General features: G+C 43.4%; 1 protein-coding gene across 3 annotated transcripts in view; it reads left to right on the plus strand.

Annotated features, from left to right (window-relative positions):
• Nucleotides 1-19,056, plus strand: part of ITIH6 (inter-alpha-trypsin inhibitor heavy chain family member 6) — a 101,986-nt gene that overhangs the window by 50,557 nt on the left and 32,373 nt on the right. For all 3 annotated transcript variants that reach the window (XM_033921654.1, XM_033921644.1, XM_033921662.1), the window contains exons 4-6: nucleotides 11,055-11,165; nucleotides 11,825-12,072; nucleotides 18,779-18,948. In XM_033921654.1, the coding sequence (XP_033777545.1) occupies nucleotides 11,055-11,165; nucleotides 11,825-12,072; nucleotides 18,779-18,948 (529 nt within the window). The remainder of the gene's footprint in view (nucleotides 1-11,054; nucleotides 11,166-11,824; nucleotides 12,073-18,778; nucleotides 18,949-19,056) is intronic.

Raw genomic sequence — 19,056 nt, forward strand, 5'->3', positions numbered from 1 at the left:
GTGGTCTCAAACTCAAACCCTTTGTAGGGCCACATTTTGGATTTGTAGGTACTTGGAGGGCCGCAGAAAAAATAGTTAATGTCATATTAAAGAAATGACAATTTTGCATGAGGTAAAACTCTTTATAGTTTATAAATCTACTCCCACCCCCGAAGGCCTGCAAGTTCCCCCCTTCTTTGCAGCATCCTCCAGCTTCCCCCCTGGCCTCCCGGTCTTAGTTTCAGCTAATTACCACAGCCTGCAGAGAGGATTGCTGGTTCTGTAGCGTTCCTCGCAGGCTGCCAATGGCCTCCGTTCCCTCTTCCGCGGTCCCGCCCCCTCCTCTGACATCAGGGGCAGGATCACGGCAGAGGGAACATGTGAGGACCAGAGATCGCTACAGCACCAGCAATCCTCTCTGCAGGCTGCGGTAATTACCTGAAGGTATGAGCAGGAGGCCATGGGGGAAGCCAGATGACGCTGCAACGAGCGAGCAGCACTAGTACAGACAGCACCACTACATACCGCGGGTCGCAAAATAGTACCTGGTGGGCCGCATGTGGCCCCCGGGCCGCAAGTTTGAGACCACTGCTTTTAGCTCTGGCATTCAGAGACTTTAAAAGTCCAGAAAGTCCGTTTGATTATTTTGGCACTTGGATGACCTGTCTTTTAGGTCATCCAAGTGCCGACTTGGGCGGGTTTTTAGACATGTTTGTGTTTCGATTATGAGCCCCACAGCATACATAGCAAACATATCGGAGGAGCTACCTCTTTATGTCTGTGTGCCCTACTTCGATATACTAATTCCCTCTAAACTTCTCTTTCTAAGTCCTTCTACTTTTCATTATAGTTTCTTTCAATACCAATTCCTGTAAACCCTGCCGAGCTCTTCTTCTGTGGAGATGATGCGGTATAGAAACTTAAGGTTTAGTTTAGTTCAGTTTAGTTTCTTATGAACCTGGACTTCTCACTTCCACCCTTGATTCAGATTCCCCAGCTACCCAGCAATGGCATCTACAACACGAAAACACAAATAAACAGACTTTTTAAACTCTAAAAGAACATCTAATGAACTGGAAAATAAACACCTAACTTTAGAATTTATAAACATCGCAGAACAGAAATCCCATTTATAAAATACAAGTTACTACACATAGAAACCCATAAGATTCCTGACCTCAAATAGATCAAAACAGTGAGCCAGATATGCAAAAAAACAAAACCAAAAACACACGAGACATTTGGCACCATGCTGAACATTCAAGTGTTTTTGTTTAAATTAATATTAGGCAGCATTAGTTGTATAGTGCTATTCATAGAGTGGATGGGGTGTGTTTAAGGTGCCAACTATACATGTTCTCCCAAATATGTTGCTAATATGCTTTTCTGCTTTCTTTGCACTCCCCCCAGTTTGGCTGGTTATGTTTTCCTCTTACATTTAGAGCAGGGTTCTCAAACAAGTCCTTTGATTTGGTTAATGAAAAGAAAACACAGAATTTTTCTGGATTCAGTTCACAATAAGGTTTACACTTTATTTGTCCACAAGAAAAGCAAAAACAAAAAATATCAGGCTTAAATCCAGTGATAAGTTCAATGCAGTTCAGTCTTCACTGCCACCTGGGTAAAGCATCCTTTATTGTACTTCATTTCAAAGTTCATTGCTATTAGGTTTCATTTGCCTATAATACTAATGTCCAAATAATATTATAGTCTCTGTTGGGACTCCTACCCGCAGATAGCTAGGTTCCCTCTTGGGGAGCACTCTGCCGGCTTACTCCACTCTCTCCAGGCAATGCCTGTTCTATTATAGTATAGCCAATTCCAATAATAAAGCAAAATAGTTCTCATTGGCTTTTAACTTCAAAGCATTCACTGCTTTTCTCTCTGGGGACCTCCTCCCGGTTTGCCCAAGCAGTGGGAATGGAAACAAACAACCCTTCCTGTGCATGCCCAAGTTTCCAAGCACCCCTTTCTACTTCACGGCAATTTAGAAGTTTGTTCAGGGAATGACTAATTCCCTTAGCACTTGTGCTTGGTCCCTGTTTCTGGTTAGCACTCTGTAGCCCTCCCCCAGCACATACATGTTCCTAGCTCATTTAATATTCTAGCTGGAGAAACGTTTGCAAAGAGCAGTGCTGGTGAGCAGTTTCATTACAGCTCCATGCCTTCTTCTGGCAAATTATATTCTTCTGGAATATTAGCATGGCTCTCCCAGCCCATACTACTGGTATCACAAGCATACTCCGCTATTTCCATGCTTTCTGCATTTACATTTTCCAATTCCCCTCTTCCTTCAGGGTAGTTAGAAGAGCTGGCTGGCCAAGCTTCCCTTTCCCCCTCTGTAGCATAACTTTGCCTTTCCCTTACAAAACCCTCTGCAAGGTCCCCGTTTGTCCTTCTCTGGGTGGCAAAAAGCTGTCTTTCTGCCTCTGTGGAGGGAATGTCCAGCGTGGAGCTGTGGGCTGAGCTCAAATCTCCCTTCCAGCCTCAGCTGGGGTTAATTTATTTTCCTTCTGCTTCACATCTGAAGGCTTACCTGATTGCAGTTTCCCAAGTGTAGCCCTGCCCCCTTCTGGGTTGATTCTCTGTTTTACAGCTTGGTTTTGCAGGGAAACTTCTCTGCTCTTGGGAAAGGAATAATGGCAATTAGACTGTGGTTTGGGAGCCCTCCCTACTGGGATTCCTGGTGGATGGCTCTCCTGCTTTAACCCTGCTTGTTTTACTCTGCCTAAAACTCTATTCTCTGGCTGCTGAACTGGCTTAGCTTTAGGGATTGGCGGTTTTAGAGCATGGTTTTTCCTCGTGACAGGTGCTTCCTTGTCACAATATGCATGAGATAAATTTGCATGCCTTTCTTCCTTGGTATGCAGATCTATCTTATGTTTGTTCATCGCCTATAGCCTAAAAACCTGACTGGTTGGGTGTGTCTCAAGGACTGGGTTGAGAACCTCTGATCTAGAGATAACCTACTGACTTTTTTTTGGATACCTGGCCCCTTCTCTATGGAACGTACTTCCTATTGATCTGAAAAGGGAACATCTTATTCCAAGTTTAAATCGGGCCTAAAAACAGGTATTTCACGCAAGCCTTTGGCACTAATTAACATAACTTAAGAATAGCCAGACTGGGTCAGACCAACGGTCCATCTAACCCAGTATCCTGTTTCCAACAGTGGCCAATCCAGGTCACAAGTACCTTACAGAAACATAACATAACATTATACTTATATACGGCATTACCAAAAAGTTCTACGCGGTTTACAACAGATTATAAACATTAAACATAATCGCATATTTGAATTAGTCAGCTAGTCAGGTATTAGTTGTTTTCTAAAATTACATTACATTAGTGACTTCTATTCTGCCAGTACCTTGCAGTTCTAGGCTGATTACAAAAGAAGATAACTGGACATTTACAGGAAATTACAATTTTGGATGCTGTTTACATTATTGAGGCTTTTGAAGGGAAGATTACAAGAGTGGTAGAGCCTTTGAAGGGAAATTTACAAGAGAGGGGATAGACATGCGAAGGTTTTATGATATCTAGATGAATTTTTTGAATAGCAGATTTTGATTTCTTTTCAAAATGATTTGAAGTCTGTCGTTGTTGTCAGCAAGTTGGAGATGGGGTGGTCAAGTTTAGCTGCTTGCGTTACTAGTAGGTTGTCATACATCATCTTTCGCTGTGTACCTTTGACTGGGGGTAGGTAAATGGGGTCTGAGTTCTCCTTTGTCTAGTTGTATTGTTCCAGTTTAGGCGATTGTTTAGGTATGTGGGGGCTGTGCCATTCGTCACTTTAAATAATCGACAGTAGAATTTGAATAGTATTCGCACTTGTATAGGTAGCCAGTGTGAGTCTAGGTATGCGGTGGTGATGTGGTTGTATTTGCTTAGTGAATAGATCAGTCTGAGAGCTGTGTTTTGTACAGTCTGTAATTGTTTTATCATGTTTGCGGGGCATGGTAGATAGAGGATGTTGCAGTAGTCCAATAGTCCTAGGACTAGGGATTGGATTATGAGCCTATATTGCTCTTTGTCGAAGAATTTTCTTATTTTTCACAGGTTGCGCATGGTTACAAAGGCTTTCTGGGTGGTCTTGTTGATTTGGACTGGCATGGTGCAGCATCTATCTATCATCACTCCTAGGAGTTTTAGGGCGGATTGTATAGGGTATTTGGTGGCGTTTATTTCTAATTCTTTTATGGATGGGGTTTTGTCCTTTTCAAGCAGTAGAAATTTTGTTTTGTCCGAGTTCAGCTTTAATTTGTGGTCTATCATCCATTTTTCCACAGCTTCTAGTGCTTTTTTTCAGTTTTTCTGTTGAAGTGGGGGTTGGTGAGTCAAAGGGGAGGAGAATGGTGATGTCGTCTGCGTAGCTGAATGATGTTACGTCTAGGTTATATAAAATGTCTGTAAGAAACAGCTGTGAGCAACAATGATCGAAATTCTTTTTCATGAGAAGCTGCCTGAGATGCTAAAGAATGATTTAGGAATTTCTTGCTTTTACAGAAGGGAAATTGAACAGAGCATGAGTTTTTCTACTGCATTTGTGCGTAGCTATGGAAAAACTATTAGCCAGATAAGTAGGGGCTGCACCATATAAAACCTTGTAACAAAAAAACAGCCCAACTTGAACAATACCCGAGCTTCCACAGGCAACCAATGCAATTCGCAATAAAATAATGTAACATGATCGTATTTCTTCAATCCGTAAATTAATCTAACTGCTGTGTTCTGTATCAATGATAATCTCAATAATTCCTTCTTAGTAATTGATAAATAAGCAATGACTGGACCAATAATTTAAAGCCTGAAAATTCAAAATAGGGTCTAATTGTTCGTAGTCTCCATAAAGTAAAATAACTTTTAAGTACAACAGCATCTATCTGGGTTTTCACAGTAAGCTGTTTATCTAATACGATTCCTAAAATTTTAATCGTTGGATAGATTGTATAAGATGTTGAAAGTATATTGATGGAAAGTTCATGAAAAATTTTGGTAGGAGAAACCCAAAGAGTAACAACATTCCATAGCTGTACAGTTCTGGAGACCGCACCTTCAAAAAGATAGAAACAGGATGGAGTGGTTCAGAGGAAGGCTACCCACTAAAGAATGACATGGTGATATAATTTGTCACCGTCCCTGTGGATAACCGTGGGAAATCATCCCGTCATTCTTTAGTGTCCATCTCAATCTCAGTCCTTCAACACCAACATTCTTCAATGCAAGGCTTGAGGGTCAGTGGTTGTGCCCCTTCATACTTTCATTCTTCCCTCTCTCCTTAAAGAATGACATGAGGATGGTTTCCCGCAGTTATCCATGGGGATGGGGCTGAATCGCCATTTTGAGCCAATCAGGGCCTTTGGCCCCTCCTACTGCATCCCAAAAAGTTAGGGGGATGTGGGGGTGGTTATGTCAGGGAATGTCCGAGATATCAGGGGGATGTCATGGGATGTTGGGGAAGGTCTGGGGATGTCAGGGTGTAGGGCTCTACGGCTCAGCTGATGAGGATTCCTCTGCCGCAATCAGCTGATGGGAAGCCTATGGGTTTTGGGGTTGGGGGGGTTTGTTCTTTGTGTGGTGGGGAGGGAGTCATGATCACTGGGGGAGTAAGGGAGGGTCATGCCTTAAACCCTCTAGTGTCTTCTTGTTAGTTTGGGCACCTTTGTGGAACTTAGATACAACTCAAACAGGTCTAACTGCTGGCATCTAAGTTCCCTCAAGGAAAGTTTTGATTATGGCTCGGGCACGTCCATGTTGAAGTCTGCCCGATTCCCAACATGCTCCTTTGCTCTCTGGACGCACAGCAGCTTAGAAGTGCTGCTACATTTTGAGGCGAAGAGTTTCTTCTTTCGTTCATTTGCTATTGCTCAGATAACATGAAAATCAGGATTTTTTATGTATGGTGACTTCCAAGAAGAAATGTTCTAGTTCTAATCTGCATGTTGTGGGGAGGTAGGATATCAGCTCCCATATAACTAATTTTATTATGATGTGTTAAACCAGCGGTCTCAAACACGTGGCCCGCAGGCCGCATGCGGCTCTCCAGGTGCTATTTTGCAGCCTGCGGTCTGGATGCAATCAAAACAGCATTTCTCTTCCCCCTTCCCTTCCTTTTGGAGCAGCAGCGTGTCTGGCTGGCTCAGTCGATCATTCCGTTCAAAGCCGCGGGTTGGCGGCTCCTCGTGCTATCCACTCCTGCATCGAAAGCCTCTCTGACGTCACAACATCAGAGAGGCTTCAGACGCAGGCGCGGATCTCACGAGGAGCCGCCACCCGCGGCTTTGAATGGAACAATCAACTGAACCGGCCAGACATGCTGCTGCTCCACAAGGAAGAGAACGGAAGGGGAGGGGAAAGAGAAATGCTTCTGCATAGGAAAGGGGGACCCTAGGGAAATGCTGCTGCTGCTGCTGCTGCTGCTGTACAGGGAAAGAGAGAGGGAGGGAAAGGGGAAGAGAAATGCTTCTGCTGCACAGGAAAGGGGGAAGGGAAATGCTGCTTCTGTTGCTGCTGCACCCAATTGGGGAAAGAGAGGGAAGGAAGGAGAAGGAAGACAAGAGAGAGGAGAGGAACAAGAGAACCCAAGTTCATGGGAAGGAGGGAAGGAAAGGAGATATCAGACCATGGAGGGGGAGGGAGAGATGCCAGGGCATGGGGGAAGGGAAGGAGACAGATGCCAGACCAGGGGAAAGGAAGGAAGGAAGGAGGGAGAGAAAGGAAAGAAAGAGATGCCAGACTATGGAAATAGGATGGAAGAAGAGAGAGATAGGAAGGGAAGGGAAGACACGGAAACGTAGATTTTGAAAAGAAAGCAGAAAAATTGAACATTAAGTTAATGCCAAAGATGGATGCAAGGCAGAAAGTGAAGACGGAGAGAAAAACAGTCAAAGGACAAGAAGGCCCTGGAAACATAGTTGAAAGCACAGAAAAATAAAGTCACCAGACAACAAAGGTAGGGAAAATGATTTTATTTTCAATATAGTGATTGAAATCTGTCAGTTTTGAGAAAGAAAAGATATTAAACTTTAAATGTGAGGGCTGCAGAAAAAATAGAGTACTTGGAGGGCCGCAGAAAAAATAGTTAATGTCTTATTAAAGAAATGACAATTTTGCATAAAGTAAAACTCTTTATAGCTTATATTAGAGAATGACACGGTGGCTGTTACCTGCGGCTAGCTGCGGGTAACCCGCCAAAACGGTGACCAAAAAAAAAGGTCACCGCGAGTTCGGGGACAAGGCCATTCACCACCCCGTGGAGAGGTGAATGGTAGCACAGGGCGGTGAACAAGTAGTGAATGCACGGGGAACGAGCATTCGATCCGGCAGCCCACTCTCTCCCGCTGGCCGTCCATGCATCTCCTTCCCTTCTTTTCCCTTACCTTTTCTTCTTGAAACTGGCGATTTCTATAAGGCTACGAGCTGTATTACAGCCGGAGCCTTGAAGTCGCGTCGCGTTGCCTGCTGGAAAAAGTCTCCTCCGATGCAACCGGAAACAGGAAGTTGCGTCAGAGCAGACTTTTCTAGCAGGCAACCCGACACGACTTCAAGGCTCCGGGTGTAATACAGCTCGTAGCCTTATAGAACTTGCCAGTTTCAAGAAGAAAAGGTAAGGGAAAAGGAGGGAGGGAGGGAAATGGACGGCTGGCCGGCGGGAGGGAGCTGCTGGACCGTGTGAAGGGTGCTGGGGGTGGGGGGATGGAGAGGAGAAGACGCTGAAGACAAGGACGGGGCGGTGAAAGAGACAGCGGGGACGGTGACGGGGCGGTGAAGGGGATGGCAGAGACGGGGAGGGGCAGTGAAAGGACCAACGGGGACGGGGCGGTGCAGAGGATGGTGGTCCGGGACGGGACGGTGACGGGGACAGAATTTTTCCCCGTGTCATTCTCTAGTTTATATATCTTTCCTTTTAACTGTTAAAGGAAAGTTTTATAAACTATAAAGAGTTTTACCTCATGCAAAATTGTCATTTCTTTAATAAGGCATTAACTATTTTTTTCTGCGGCCCTCCAAGTACCTACAAATCCAAAATGTGGCCCCACAAAGGGTTTGAGTTTGAGACCACTGTGTTAAACTGACCTTTTCTTTTGCTTTCTTTCTCAGTTTGCTCCTTGTTGTTTGAGCATCATCTATCTCCTTTGCATTTTTTGCAGAAAAGCAGGTTAAAATATGTGTGGCGAGAAACATGGTTCTTTGAATTTGTCTGTTTTGCTTTAAAAATGGGTGACCTGGCCCTACAAGGAGTGGTACGTAAGGCTCTGCTGTCATTTACTGTGTTACTGAAGCTACTACCCTCTTAAGAAGCTGCTTCCATAGGCAGCTTGCCAGTCTTGCCTAATAGCTGGGGCAGCCCTTGCACCACCCCCATTTTGGATGCTTGGTGTGGGGGCGGAAGTTCATCCCTCACCTCAGGCAGGGGATGCCGTGAGCCGCCTCTGCTCTCTTAAGTGTTGTACATATTCCATATGGAACTTCCTAGTCCCTCCTTCTGTGTACAGTAGAGAGTGACACCACAGTAATGGTGAAAATTTTTTTAATGACCTGGTAATACTGCAGTAACGGTATACTATAAAAGTCCTCGTGGTGTAGTAGCATCTTTGTGGGCAGGAAATAATCCCCCTCTTTCCTGCCCGTTGCAGCAGCTTTGCCTGATGACCCTAGTTCTTCAATTGGGCTGCCGAGAATTCCTGTGAAAGTCTAATGAGGCTGCAACATGAAATCTTGGCAGCTATTTTGAGGAAGTGGTGGCAGCAGGCAGAGCAGCAGCAGCAGGAGTGGCCAAGTCAAAGCCCTGATCTTAATCTCACTGAGATGCTGTGGGGTGATTTGAAACGGGCTGTACATGCAAGAAACCCCTCAAACATCTCACAGCTGAAAGAATTCTGTATTGAGGAGTGGGTCAAACTTTCCTCAGACCGATGTCAGAGACTGGTTAGATGGCCACAAGAAGCGTCTCACTGCAGTTATTTCAGCCAAAGGGGGTAACACTAGCTATTAGGGTATCCTAATTTATTACTCAGTTAGAACACACATTTTAGTGGATATCTTTTGTTTTATGAGTAAATCAAGGAAAACTTTTGTGGTTTACCTGCAATTACATCACTTTCTTTTCCAGAGATTTAAAAAAAAAAATAAAAAGAGTTGACATCGATATGTGAACATTTCTTAAGAAAGAACAGAATATTTCATGGGATGTCCTAATTTTTTCACATGACTGTATATCTTTGTTGAAATAAGGCTCCCAATTGACCAGCGGATCAAATTCAAGTTATGTTGTCTAACATTTAAGATCTTACTTGGAGACTCTTCTGATAGCTTCCCCAGATTTGCTGAACTACCAGGAAGATCCACCGAAAATAGTAACACAAATCGGATGATATTATCCTTTCCATCCCTGTAAAGCATAAAATATAGGACAACTCACTGCAACTCATTTCACTACCAAACTACAGAAGCGTGGAACTCACTACCTATAGAAATCCATACCTCCACTATGTAAGCTCTATTTTGCAAAAAACTGACAACATGGCTCTTCCAAAAATCCTAGTTAGGAGACTAGCTCGGTCCCAATGTTCTACTGTATGTCTACCATTCTAAAATGAATATACTGTCTGTAATTCACTATATCTGAAATCTATGTTAGGACTACAACCAGACTCCACCCTACAATATACATTTAAGTTTGTGTTGCAATAACTACTGTTGTAACCCACCTTGAACTCCACTTTGGAGGAATTGGCGGGATATAAGACCACAAATAACATAATAAGATGATGAGATGACAAAGAAGACATTAAGGCGGGAAGGGACTGAGAAGGAAGTAGAGATGGCCTAAGAGAAAAAGTGTATGATGTGCACAGGTTTATTAGGGAAGAGGGCCTATTGAGAACCGGCTGGGAGGAGGAGAATACGGGTTGGATAGATGGACCAGGCTGAACTGGAAGGCATAGCATGAGTATAGCGTAGATGGGCTGGGACAGGGATCTCAAAGTCCCTCCTTGAGGGCTGCAATCCAGTCAGGTTTTCAGGATTTCCCCAATGAATATGCATTGAAAGCAGTGCATGCACATAGATCTCATGCATATTCATTGGGGAAATCCTGAAAACCCAACTGGATTGTGGCCCTCAAGGAGGGACTTTGAGACCCCTGGGCTGAGAGTAGGATGATAAACTGTGACAATGAGGTGGGGTTCAGGAGGAAGAGAGACTTGTGGGACTTGCAGTGTTACCCCTAGCATTTTCTTTACCCACAAGTTCCCCCTGTTTGGCACCACCTGCTGTGCTCTTCATTTAAAGACAGCCTAGCCAGTTGTGTTCACAACCTACCATGCTTTAATTTCCTTGGTTTATTTGCATACTATAGCTATCAACCTTGTAATCTCCCTGGGAATGCCCAGGCTAATTTCTTGTTGTAAACCGCCTAGAACTGAAAGGTATTGGTGGGATAGAAGACTTAATTACTGTTTTATATTTTCATTATCTTATCTAACTACTGTAAACCGAGTCAAGCTTTCTTGGATTGAAGACTCAGTATACAAAACTAAGCATTATTAGATTAGATCAATGTAATTTATTCAATTTTCTATACTGTTCTCCCAGAGGAGCTCAGAACAGTTTACATGAATTTATTCAGGTTTTCAAGTATTTTTCCCTGTCTGACCAGGTGGGCTCACAATCTATCTAATGTACCTGGGGCAATAGGGGGATTAGGTGACTTGCCCAAGGTCACAAGGAGTAGTGTGGGTTTGAACTCACAACCTCAGAGTGCTGAGGCTGTAGCTTTAACCACTGTACCACACTCTCTGCCCTTTATAAGGACTTGGTAGTTTGTGGCAAGTCGTGCACCCCCAAATCATTTTGAAAAGTTGTTTTCTATGCTTGTGGGGCTTTCAGTGTGTCCCTAGTTCTTAGTTTTCCTTTTGCCTATGATATCCCCCTAGGTCCATAATGCCTGCTCCATAAAGGCTTGAAACAGTGGGAAACACTAATCAAAATATTCCAACATGTTATATGGGCGATGTCATCTGTGCTCTATCGCTCCTTCACTCAGCTTTTATTTTTGTCTGTTTAATTAGAACAACTGAAGGCAAAGTCTTTGTGGCTGAGGTGAAAGAAAAACTCCAGGCTAAGAAACTGTACGATGAGGCCAGAAAGCATGGAAGGACAGCTGCTCATGTTGGAACCAAGTGAGAACGTGTTTCCTGCTTCACGTCTTCCTTTTCTTCTCCTCCCGTTCTCCTTTTTCATGCTCTTTCTGCCCTTGTATTCCTCCTGCTCTCTGGTTCTCCTGTTGCTAGGGTTACCATATGGCTCCAGAAAAAGGAGGTTGGATTGAGACATCCGGGTTTTACTTCTATTGCTTTCAGCAGAAGTAAAACCCGGATGTCTCAATCCCTCCTCCTTTTTCTGGAGTCATATGGTAACCCTACCTGTTGCTCTTCTGCTTCCTTTTGCATGCTATGAGCAGACGCAGATCAAGGACAAGCGCTTTGCTGTTCATATAACATATAACTTCATTTAAAAAAACGTTAAAAACTTATCTTTTTAAAGGCACGTTCAAGATCTAATAATGAGACTTACCACATGAAACTTCAAGCCTTTATTTTGCTACCTTCCCTCTTGTTTTTCCCTTTTTTGTTCTCTCTCTTGAACTAAAAATTGTACCTTCCCCCCGCTATCCCCACGCTTCATGTCTGTCCGAGAGTTATAAGATATGTATTACCCCGTTAGTTCTCACAACCTATGTTTTTTAAAAATATGTACACCGCTTAGTTAACTGAATAAGCGATTTATCAAATATTAATAAAAACTTGAAACATGCTTACCTTGTATGCGACTTCTGCAGGGATCGCGAGACAGAGAGGTTCCGTGTGCTGGTCAGCGTGGCAGGTGGTGAGGAAATCATGTTCGCACTAACCTATGAGGAACTGCTGCGACGACATCTGGGAAAATATGAGCATGCAGTCAGTGTCCGGCCGCAGCAAGTGGTGCACAACCTCACTGTGACTGTAACAGTCTCCGAGCGCACCGGAATAGACTACATCCATGTACTTCCTCTCCGTACCAATCGCCTACTCACCAACACCCTCCGAGGTACTATGTGCTCCTTCTAAGTATCATGTCCTGTCTATATGCCCATAAAACTGTTCCATCTATTATTTTAAAACATTTTATTGAAGGAATCAAATAAATATACAATAGTACGATAAATATTCATTACAATTAAATTCAAAATTCAAATATTCCATAAATAGTTTTATCATTCCTCCAAAATATATTTTCCTTATTATCTATTCATAATACCATACACACACCCCATACCTTTCCCACCTTCCCCTTTCCCTCCCCTTCCCATCCCCCCAAAATTTTATTTCTAATTATAACATTGTAATAAATTAATTATACAAATATAAAATTCAAGAAATTCCAACTGTTCCATCTATTATAACTATGAAAAAAGAGGAAATGGGGCTGCCCAAGTCCAGTCCTCGAAATCTACTGGCAGGCCAGGTTTTCTGGATATCCGCAATGAACATGCATGAGAGAGATTTGCATTCCAAGAAGACAGTGCAGGCATATCTCTCTCATGCATATTCATTGCGGATATCCAGAAAACCTGGCCTGCCAATAGATCTCAAGGACCGGACTTGGGCAGCCCTGGTTTACACAGTTGGTTAGAAATCTACATTTTAATAAAACATCCTAGACTTGAGGCATGCAAGTTCATGAAAAAATTAAGTTTCCAAGTTTATTTAAAATTTGGTAAAAAGCGCTTTTTCAAAATTTCAAAGCGATGTACATTAAAAAATGGGGGAGACAAACAATTTATTGGGGAAACACTGACTTACTTCAAACGAGAGGAAAGAATAAGGAGGAACTATTAGAGGGAAGTAATCTTGAAAGAGATTTGGGTGGACACAACAATGAAGTCAACAGCACAATGCGCAGCAGCCGCAAAGAAGGCAAACAGAATGTTGGGTATTATTAAGAAGGGTATTACGACCAGAACGAAAGAAGTCATCCTGCCGTTGTATCGGGCAATGGTGCGCCCGCACCTAGAGTACTGTGTTCAGTATTGGTCACCGTACCTTAAGAAGGATATGGCAATACTTGAGAGGGTCCAGAGGAGAGCGACATGAATGATTAAGGGCATGGAAAACCTTTCATACACTGAAAGATTGGAGAGACTGGGGCTCTTCTCCCTGGAAAAGCGGAGACTCAGAGGAGACATGATAGAGACCTACAAGATCATGAAGGGCATAGAGAGAGTAGAGAGGGACAGATTCTTCAAACTTTCAAAACATAAAAGAACAAGAGGGCATTCGGAAAGTTGGAAGGTGACAGATTCAAAACGAATGCTAGGAAGTTCTTCTTTACCCAGCGTGTGGTGGACACCTGGAATGCGCTTCCAGAGGGTGTAATAGGACAGAGTACGGTACTGGAGTTCAAGAAAGGATTGGACAATTTCCTGCTGGAAAAAGGGATAGAGGGATATAGATAGAGGGCTACTGCACAGGTCCTGGACCTGTTGGGCCGTCGCGTGAGCGGACTGCTGGGCACGATGGACCTCGGGTTTGACCCAGTGGAGGCATTGTTTATGTTCTTATGTTCAGTATTGGAAAGAGAATGAGTACAGGAAAAACGAAGGGGAGTTATTTTGATCTTTGTCTGCCTGCTTTAAATATCACTGTCTAATTAGCAATAGGACGGGTTATTCAAAAGCGTCCCTAAATAGGTAACTTTTTAGTTTTCCTTTAAACTTGTCAAGGGTTTTTTCTTCCTGTACCTGGGCTGGTAATAGATTCCAAATTTGAGGAGCAGTGACTGAAAAAAGTGTGTTACATCTGGTATTGATTGTACGCAAGGATGGGATTGTGAGAAGATTTTTATCTTCTGATCTTAGAGTTCAAAATGGATTATATGGGGTAATTACTCTATCCAAGAATAGCGGGGCTTTAGATGTTTGTACTTTCAATGTAATCAGTGCCAGTTTGTATGCAATTCTATGATTGATGGGGAGCCAATAGAAACATAGAAAAAGACAGCAGATAAGGGCCGCGGCCCATCTAGTCTGCCCACCCCAATGACCCTACCCTATTTATCTCTGTGCAGAGATCCCACGTGACGATCCCATTTCTTCTTAAAATCAGGCACACTGCTTGCCTCGATCACCTGAAGTGGAAGTCTATTCCAGCGATCAACCACTCTTTCGGTGAAAAAGTATTTCCTGGTGTCGCCGTGCAATTTCCCGCCCCTGATTTTCCATGGATGTCCTCTTGTCGCCGTCGGACCTTTGAAAAAGAAGATATCTTCTTCTACCTCGATACAGCCCGTGAGATATTTGAACGTCTCGATCATGTCTCCCCTCGCTCTGCGTTCCTCGAGTGAGTATAGCCGTAATTTATCCAGCCGTTCCTCGTACGGGAGATCCTTGAGTCCCGAGACCATCCGGGCGGCCATTCGCTGGACTGACTCAAGCCTCAGTACATCCTTGCGGTAATGAGGCCTCCAGAATTGTACGCAGTATTCCAGATGAGGCCTCACCATGGATCTATACAATGGCATAATGACTTCAGGCGTTCTTTAAAAGGGGCGTAACGTAAATCCTAAATATATTACTCTTCTCAAGCTTGAAGTGTTCTCTTTTTTTTGTTTCCTATATTCTGCTGATCAGAATTTTCTTTGCCTTCAACCTCCCTCAGAACTTCATCTAACCTCTTCTCGATCTATCACCTTTCGTTATATTGGTCCCAAAATTATGGAATGACCTGCCACCTAACATCAGCAACTAACTTATTCTTTCTGCTTTCAAAAAATTACTCAAAACTCACCTGTTTACATAGGTTTTTGGTTCTTCAGCTGACTAGTTTCTTTTTGGTGCTTGTCTTTTAATGTTTGTCTAATTCATGCTGTGGATGGGCCATTTGGTCATTATCTGCCTTCATGTTTCATTTTTTTAATATATATTTATATTTTATTGCAATTTTAACATAATGTACAAGAGAATTCATGCTTAAGAAAAGCAGACAGACACATCATACAGGAAACTAAGCAAAATGAAACACTTTGCTATAATAGAACATTTCAACTTAAATCTTCCTTAGACCACAATAATTGAGGAGGAGGATTCGATAGAGTGAAGAGAAATTCATATTTGAAGCTTTACATTCAGGAATAAATTTACCAGCATAGTCCCCTTTAACTTTACAGCTGTTCTAGATTAACAAAACCTTCCCGGCTGCCAGTTTTTTCAAATCCAGAAAGGCCCGTAGCTGTTCAGGTGCAAAAAAAAGCATATTTCACTCCCAGATATTTTACCATATATTTACATGGAATGTTGTGCACAGAGTTAGTGTCTCAGTTCTCATTGTTGGAAACAATTTTCACCGCTCCTGTGTTTGCCTTGTGACATCAGGGAAAATCCAAACTTTTTTTTTCCATGAAACAAACTTTTGAGAGTTATGAAAATATAATCTTAATACTGCATTGACATCTTGTTCAAAAACAAAAGATACCAATAAGGTAGCTCTCTCTGTATCATCAGACAATGTGGTTTCAAGCAAATCGGTAACATTTAGCGGCTCTCTTATATTTGAACTCAGATCTTCTACTTATTGGGTAGTTCTTACTACTTTCTTCATAGGTAAATAATATATATGGTTCAAAGGCAGAATATGTTCAGAGGAAAACTTTAATACTTTAACCAAATATCTTTTCAACATTTCTATAGTTGCCACCCACAGAGATTTAAGAAAATTAAAAAAGCAGCTATTCAATCTGTGATTATAATTTTCTAATTGTTTAATTTTCCTGTTAAGCAAGATTTTATCTTGAAGACCTTCCACATTTTCTTTAACCTGAGGTAAATTCTTCTTTAGTATTATTTAACGATTTCCCCAGAGTATCAACTGTGCTCACAAGAGTCAAAACTTACTGGGAAGACCTGACTACCAAAATGTTTAGCCTCACGAAAGCCTCCCAAATGCTCTTGAGCGTCACCACTGCAGGTCTCGTTAGCTCAGAGCCAGCCTCCAAACCAGCTCCTAGATCTCCTTGCTTCCTTCGAATTTCTACAGCTTCAACCCCTTGAATCAGGGTCTCCCCTGTGAGAGAGACTATACGGAGCTCCTCCGACTAAACCGCGAATGGAGCAGGGTGCGGCAGTGGAATAGCCTCTGGAGGGGAGAGGGAAACCTCCAAATCCAGGACTTCAGCCACTCTTCCTGTCAAAGGCAACTCGGACTGCCCTCTGGTTACACCACGGGGACTTGTGGCGGTGGCGGCAAAATCAAGGATAGATTGCTGAGCGGGCTAGATGTCTTCACTGCAGAGGGGTCGGGTCAGACACTACCCTTTCACTTCAAATGTGGCATAGCAGGCAACTCAAAAGGTAAAATTTTCCGCTCCTCTGGAGATGAGCGTTGGAAACGCCAGCACCTTGCTGTCACCATCATGACTCCTCCGCCTCCCCTCATGTTTCTAGGTTTGTGTATTTTAAGCCTTGTAAACCACTTCAAAGCCTAGCCAGTGGCGTAATAAGGGAGGTTGGTGCACAGTATTGCCAAGCTGTGTGCCCCACCACTCTACCCCACTACTTGAGCACCCCCACCCCACCCCACCCCCGTGTACCTCCTGATATGTTCACTGGTGCAAGCAGGATCTTCCACCTGCTTCTTGCACCAGCCCCACAACCCTTCTGACGTCACGTCCTGGTCAGAGCGGTTTACAGAGGAAGAGACTGTATAGAGACAGCGATATTACAAAAAAGCTTTCCAAATTACATTAGCACGGTAAGATTAATCTAATTTTTTCTGGAAGTGTTTTAGAGGTACATCAAGGCAGAAGTGGAGTCCGAGAAATTTATCAAAGAGATAAGTTTTGATTGACTTCCTAACAGTTTGGTAAGAAATCTAGAGACATATTGGGCCTTTTGACTGTTGCTGTGCGTCCAGAGCAAAAAGGGGCATTTTTAAAAGTGTGGTTAGGGCAGAAGGTGGGCGGGATGTGGTCCAACCAAACTTAGGGGTCCTTTTACTAAGGTGCGTTAGGGCATTAGCCCGCGGAATAGCGCATGCTGAATTGCCTTGCGTGCTAGACCTTAACGACAGCATTGAGCTGGCGTTAGTTCTAGTCGCATAGCACGCGGTAATATCCTGCGTACGCTAAAAACACTAGTGCACCTTAGTAAAAGGATCCCTTAGTCGTCCTGCAGTGATAATCGAAAGTTTGACGAGACTACCTAGACGGAACTTATACATTGTGACTTAGGCAATCTAAAAACAGGTCTAAGTGCCCAGAAGGTATCCAAAGTGACCAGATAACCATTGCAGGGACAAAGTACAGACACCCACATACTCCCCCAGTGACCACTGACCCCCCCCCCCCACCGCTATAAAAATTAGAATAAAAACATAAATACCTGCCTCCAGAACATCAGCACTTGGAATAGGAAAGCCTAGTAGAGCTGCGCAGAAGGGGCTTAAGTAGTCTAGGGGTTGGCTAGTGAACCATAGAGAGGAGGACCCAGGTCCATAAGCCACTCTAACTACTGCATTCATGGTGGAAAATGTGAGGCCACCAAAACTCCCCCAAACCCTATACTGCCATATAGGTGGCACTTGCAGCCATAAGGGCAATTGGGGTTGTAGACAAGTGGGTATAGTAGGTTTTGGGGGTGTTTGGGGGGGCTCATCATGACCTGCAAGGAAGTTGTGGTGAAATGTTTATGTGGCACCCTTTTTGTGAAGTTCAGTGCTTGTAAGGTGCCCCACTACTCTGTTGCCATGTCTGGGTGGGCAGGCAATCACTTTGATGACCCCTCCCACATCCAAAAGATCTTGTTGTAGGCGTTTTGGATTTGGATGATTTTTTTGGATGAGATTGCGGTGTAAAGATAGACAACTTGGCAGTCTAGACAATCAAACGACTGGACGTATAATTAGATCATTCTCGAGAAAAATATTTTGGATGTATTTTTTGAGAATGGACTTTAGACGCTGCCAACTTTGAGCGACTAGCACCATAGGACCAAAACAGACTTGGACTTTTTTTTTTATTATGCCGCTCTATGTATTTTAACAGGAAGGTAACATTTTTCTGTTCTTTGTTTTATTTGACTGCTTCCTGTAATGATTGTATACTCTGGTAGTAGTCACTTGCATTTATGGTGTCAGACAAAATCTGTTTCCGCCTGACATCATCAGAAAGTGCATTTCCGGGGGTCAGACACCCAATTTCCGCTGATGTCATCAGAAAAGTGCATTTCTGGGGTCAGAGAACCCTGTTTCCACTGACATCATCAGAAAATGCATTTCCCGGGGTGGGGATAGCCCCCCCCCCCCCCCCAATTTCACTAACATCATCAGAAAGCACAGAAAGCAGCAGGGGTAATTTCCGGTGATACAGACAAGGGGCGTTATTTTGGGGGTTGGCAGTGCCTATGGGAGAGGAGGGGTATGGGAGGGACAGTGGTTTGAGCAGGGCATGGTAAGGGCATGAGTGTGGTGTGGGCATGGTCTAACCCGTAAGTGAATGCTGATTGATAGATCTCACCTGTCAATCAGTTTGACAAGTAGTGTACCCATTATACAGTACTACTCATGTATTCTTAGGGAAATGACATCATATCTATAGGTGTGAACAACAAAGAATGGATCTAATCTTTGAGATCTTGCCAGGTACTTGTGACCTGGCTTGATCACTGTTGACCTAGTTTGTCACTTCTTATTTTTTTTTTTTACATTACCATAGCTAGTAATGATTGCTTCTGCTATTATCTTATGTTTGCTGTATCCTGCAGGAGAAGCTGAGATACCACCAGGCACCACCATTGAACAGGGTACCAGTTGTGCCCGTGTTACCTTCCTACCCTCCCCAGAGCAGCAGGTTTCCTATTCCCCTTCAGGGATCATGGCTGACTTTGTGATACAGTATGACATAGCCATGAAGGACCTGGCTGGAGATTTGCAGGTCAGTGCAGAGCCTTAGAAGAGCAATGGACAGACAGCACAGAGCCTCAAAGGTTCAAGGAGAGTGTACAGCCTAAGGGGAAGGAGAACATAGGAAGAGCTAAAGCAT

Source organism: Geotrypetes seraphini, chromosome 1 (assembly GCF_902459505.1).
Source record: "Geotrypetes seraphini chromosome 1, aGeoSer1.1, whole genome shotgun sequence".
Taxonomy (NCBI): Eukaryota; Metazoa; Chordata; class Amphibia; order Gymnophiona; family Dermophiidae; genus Geotrypetes; species Geotrypetes seraphini.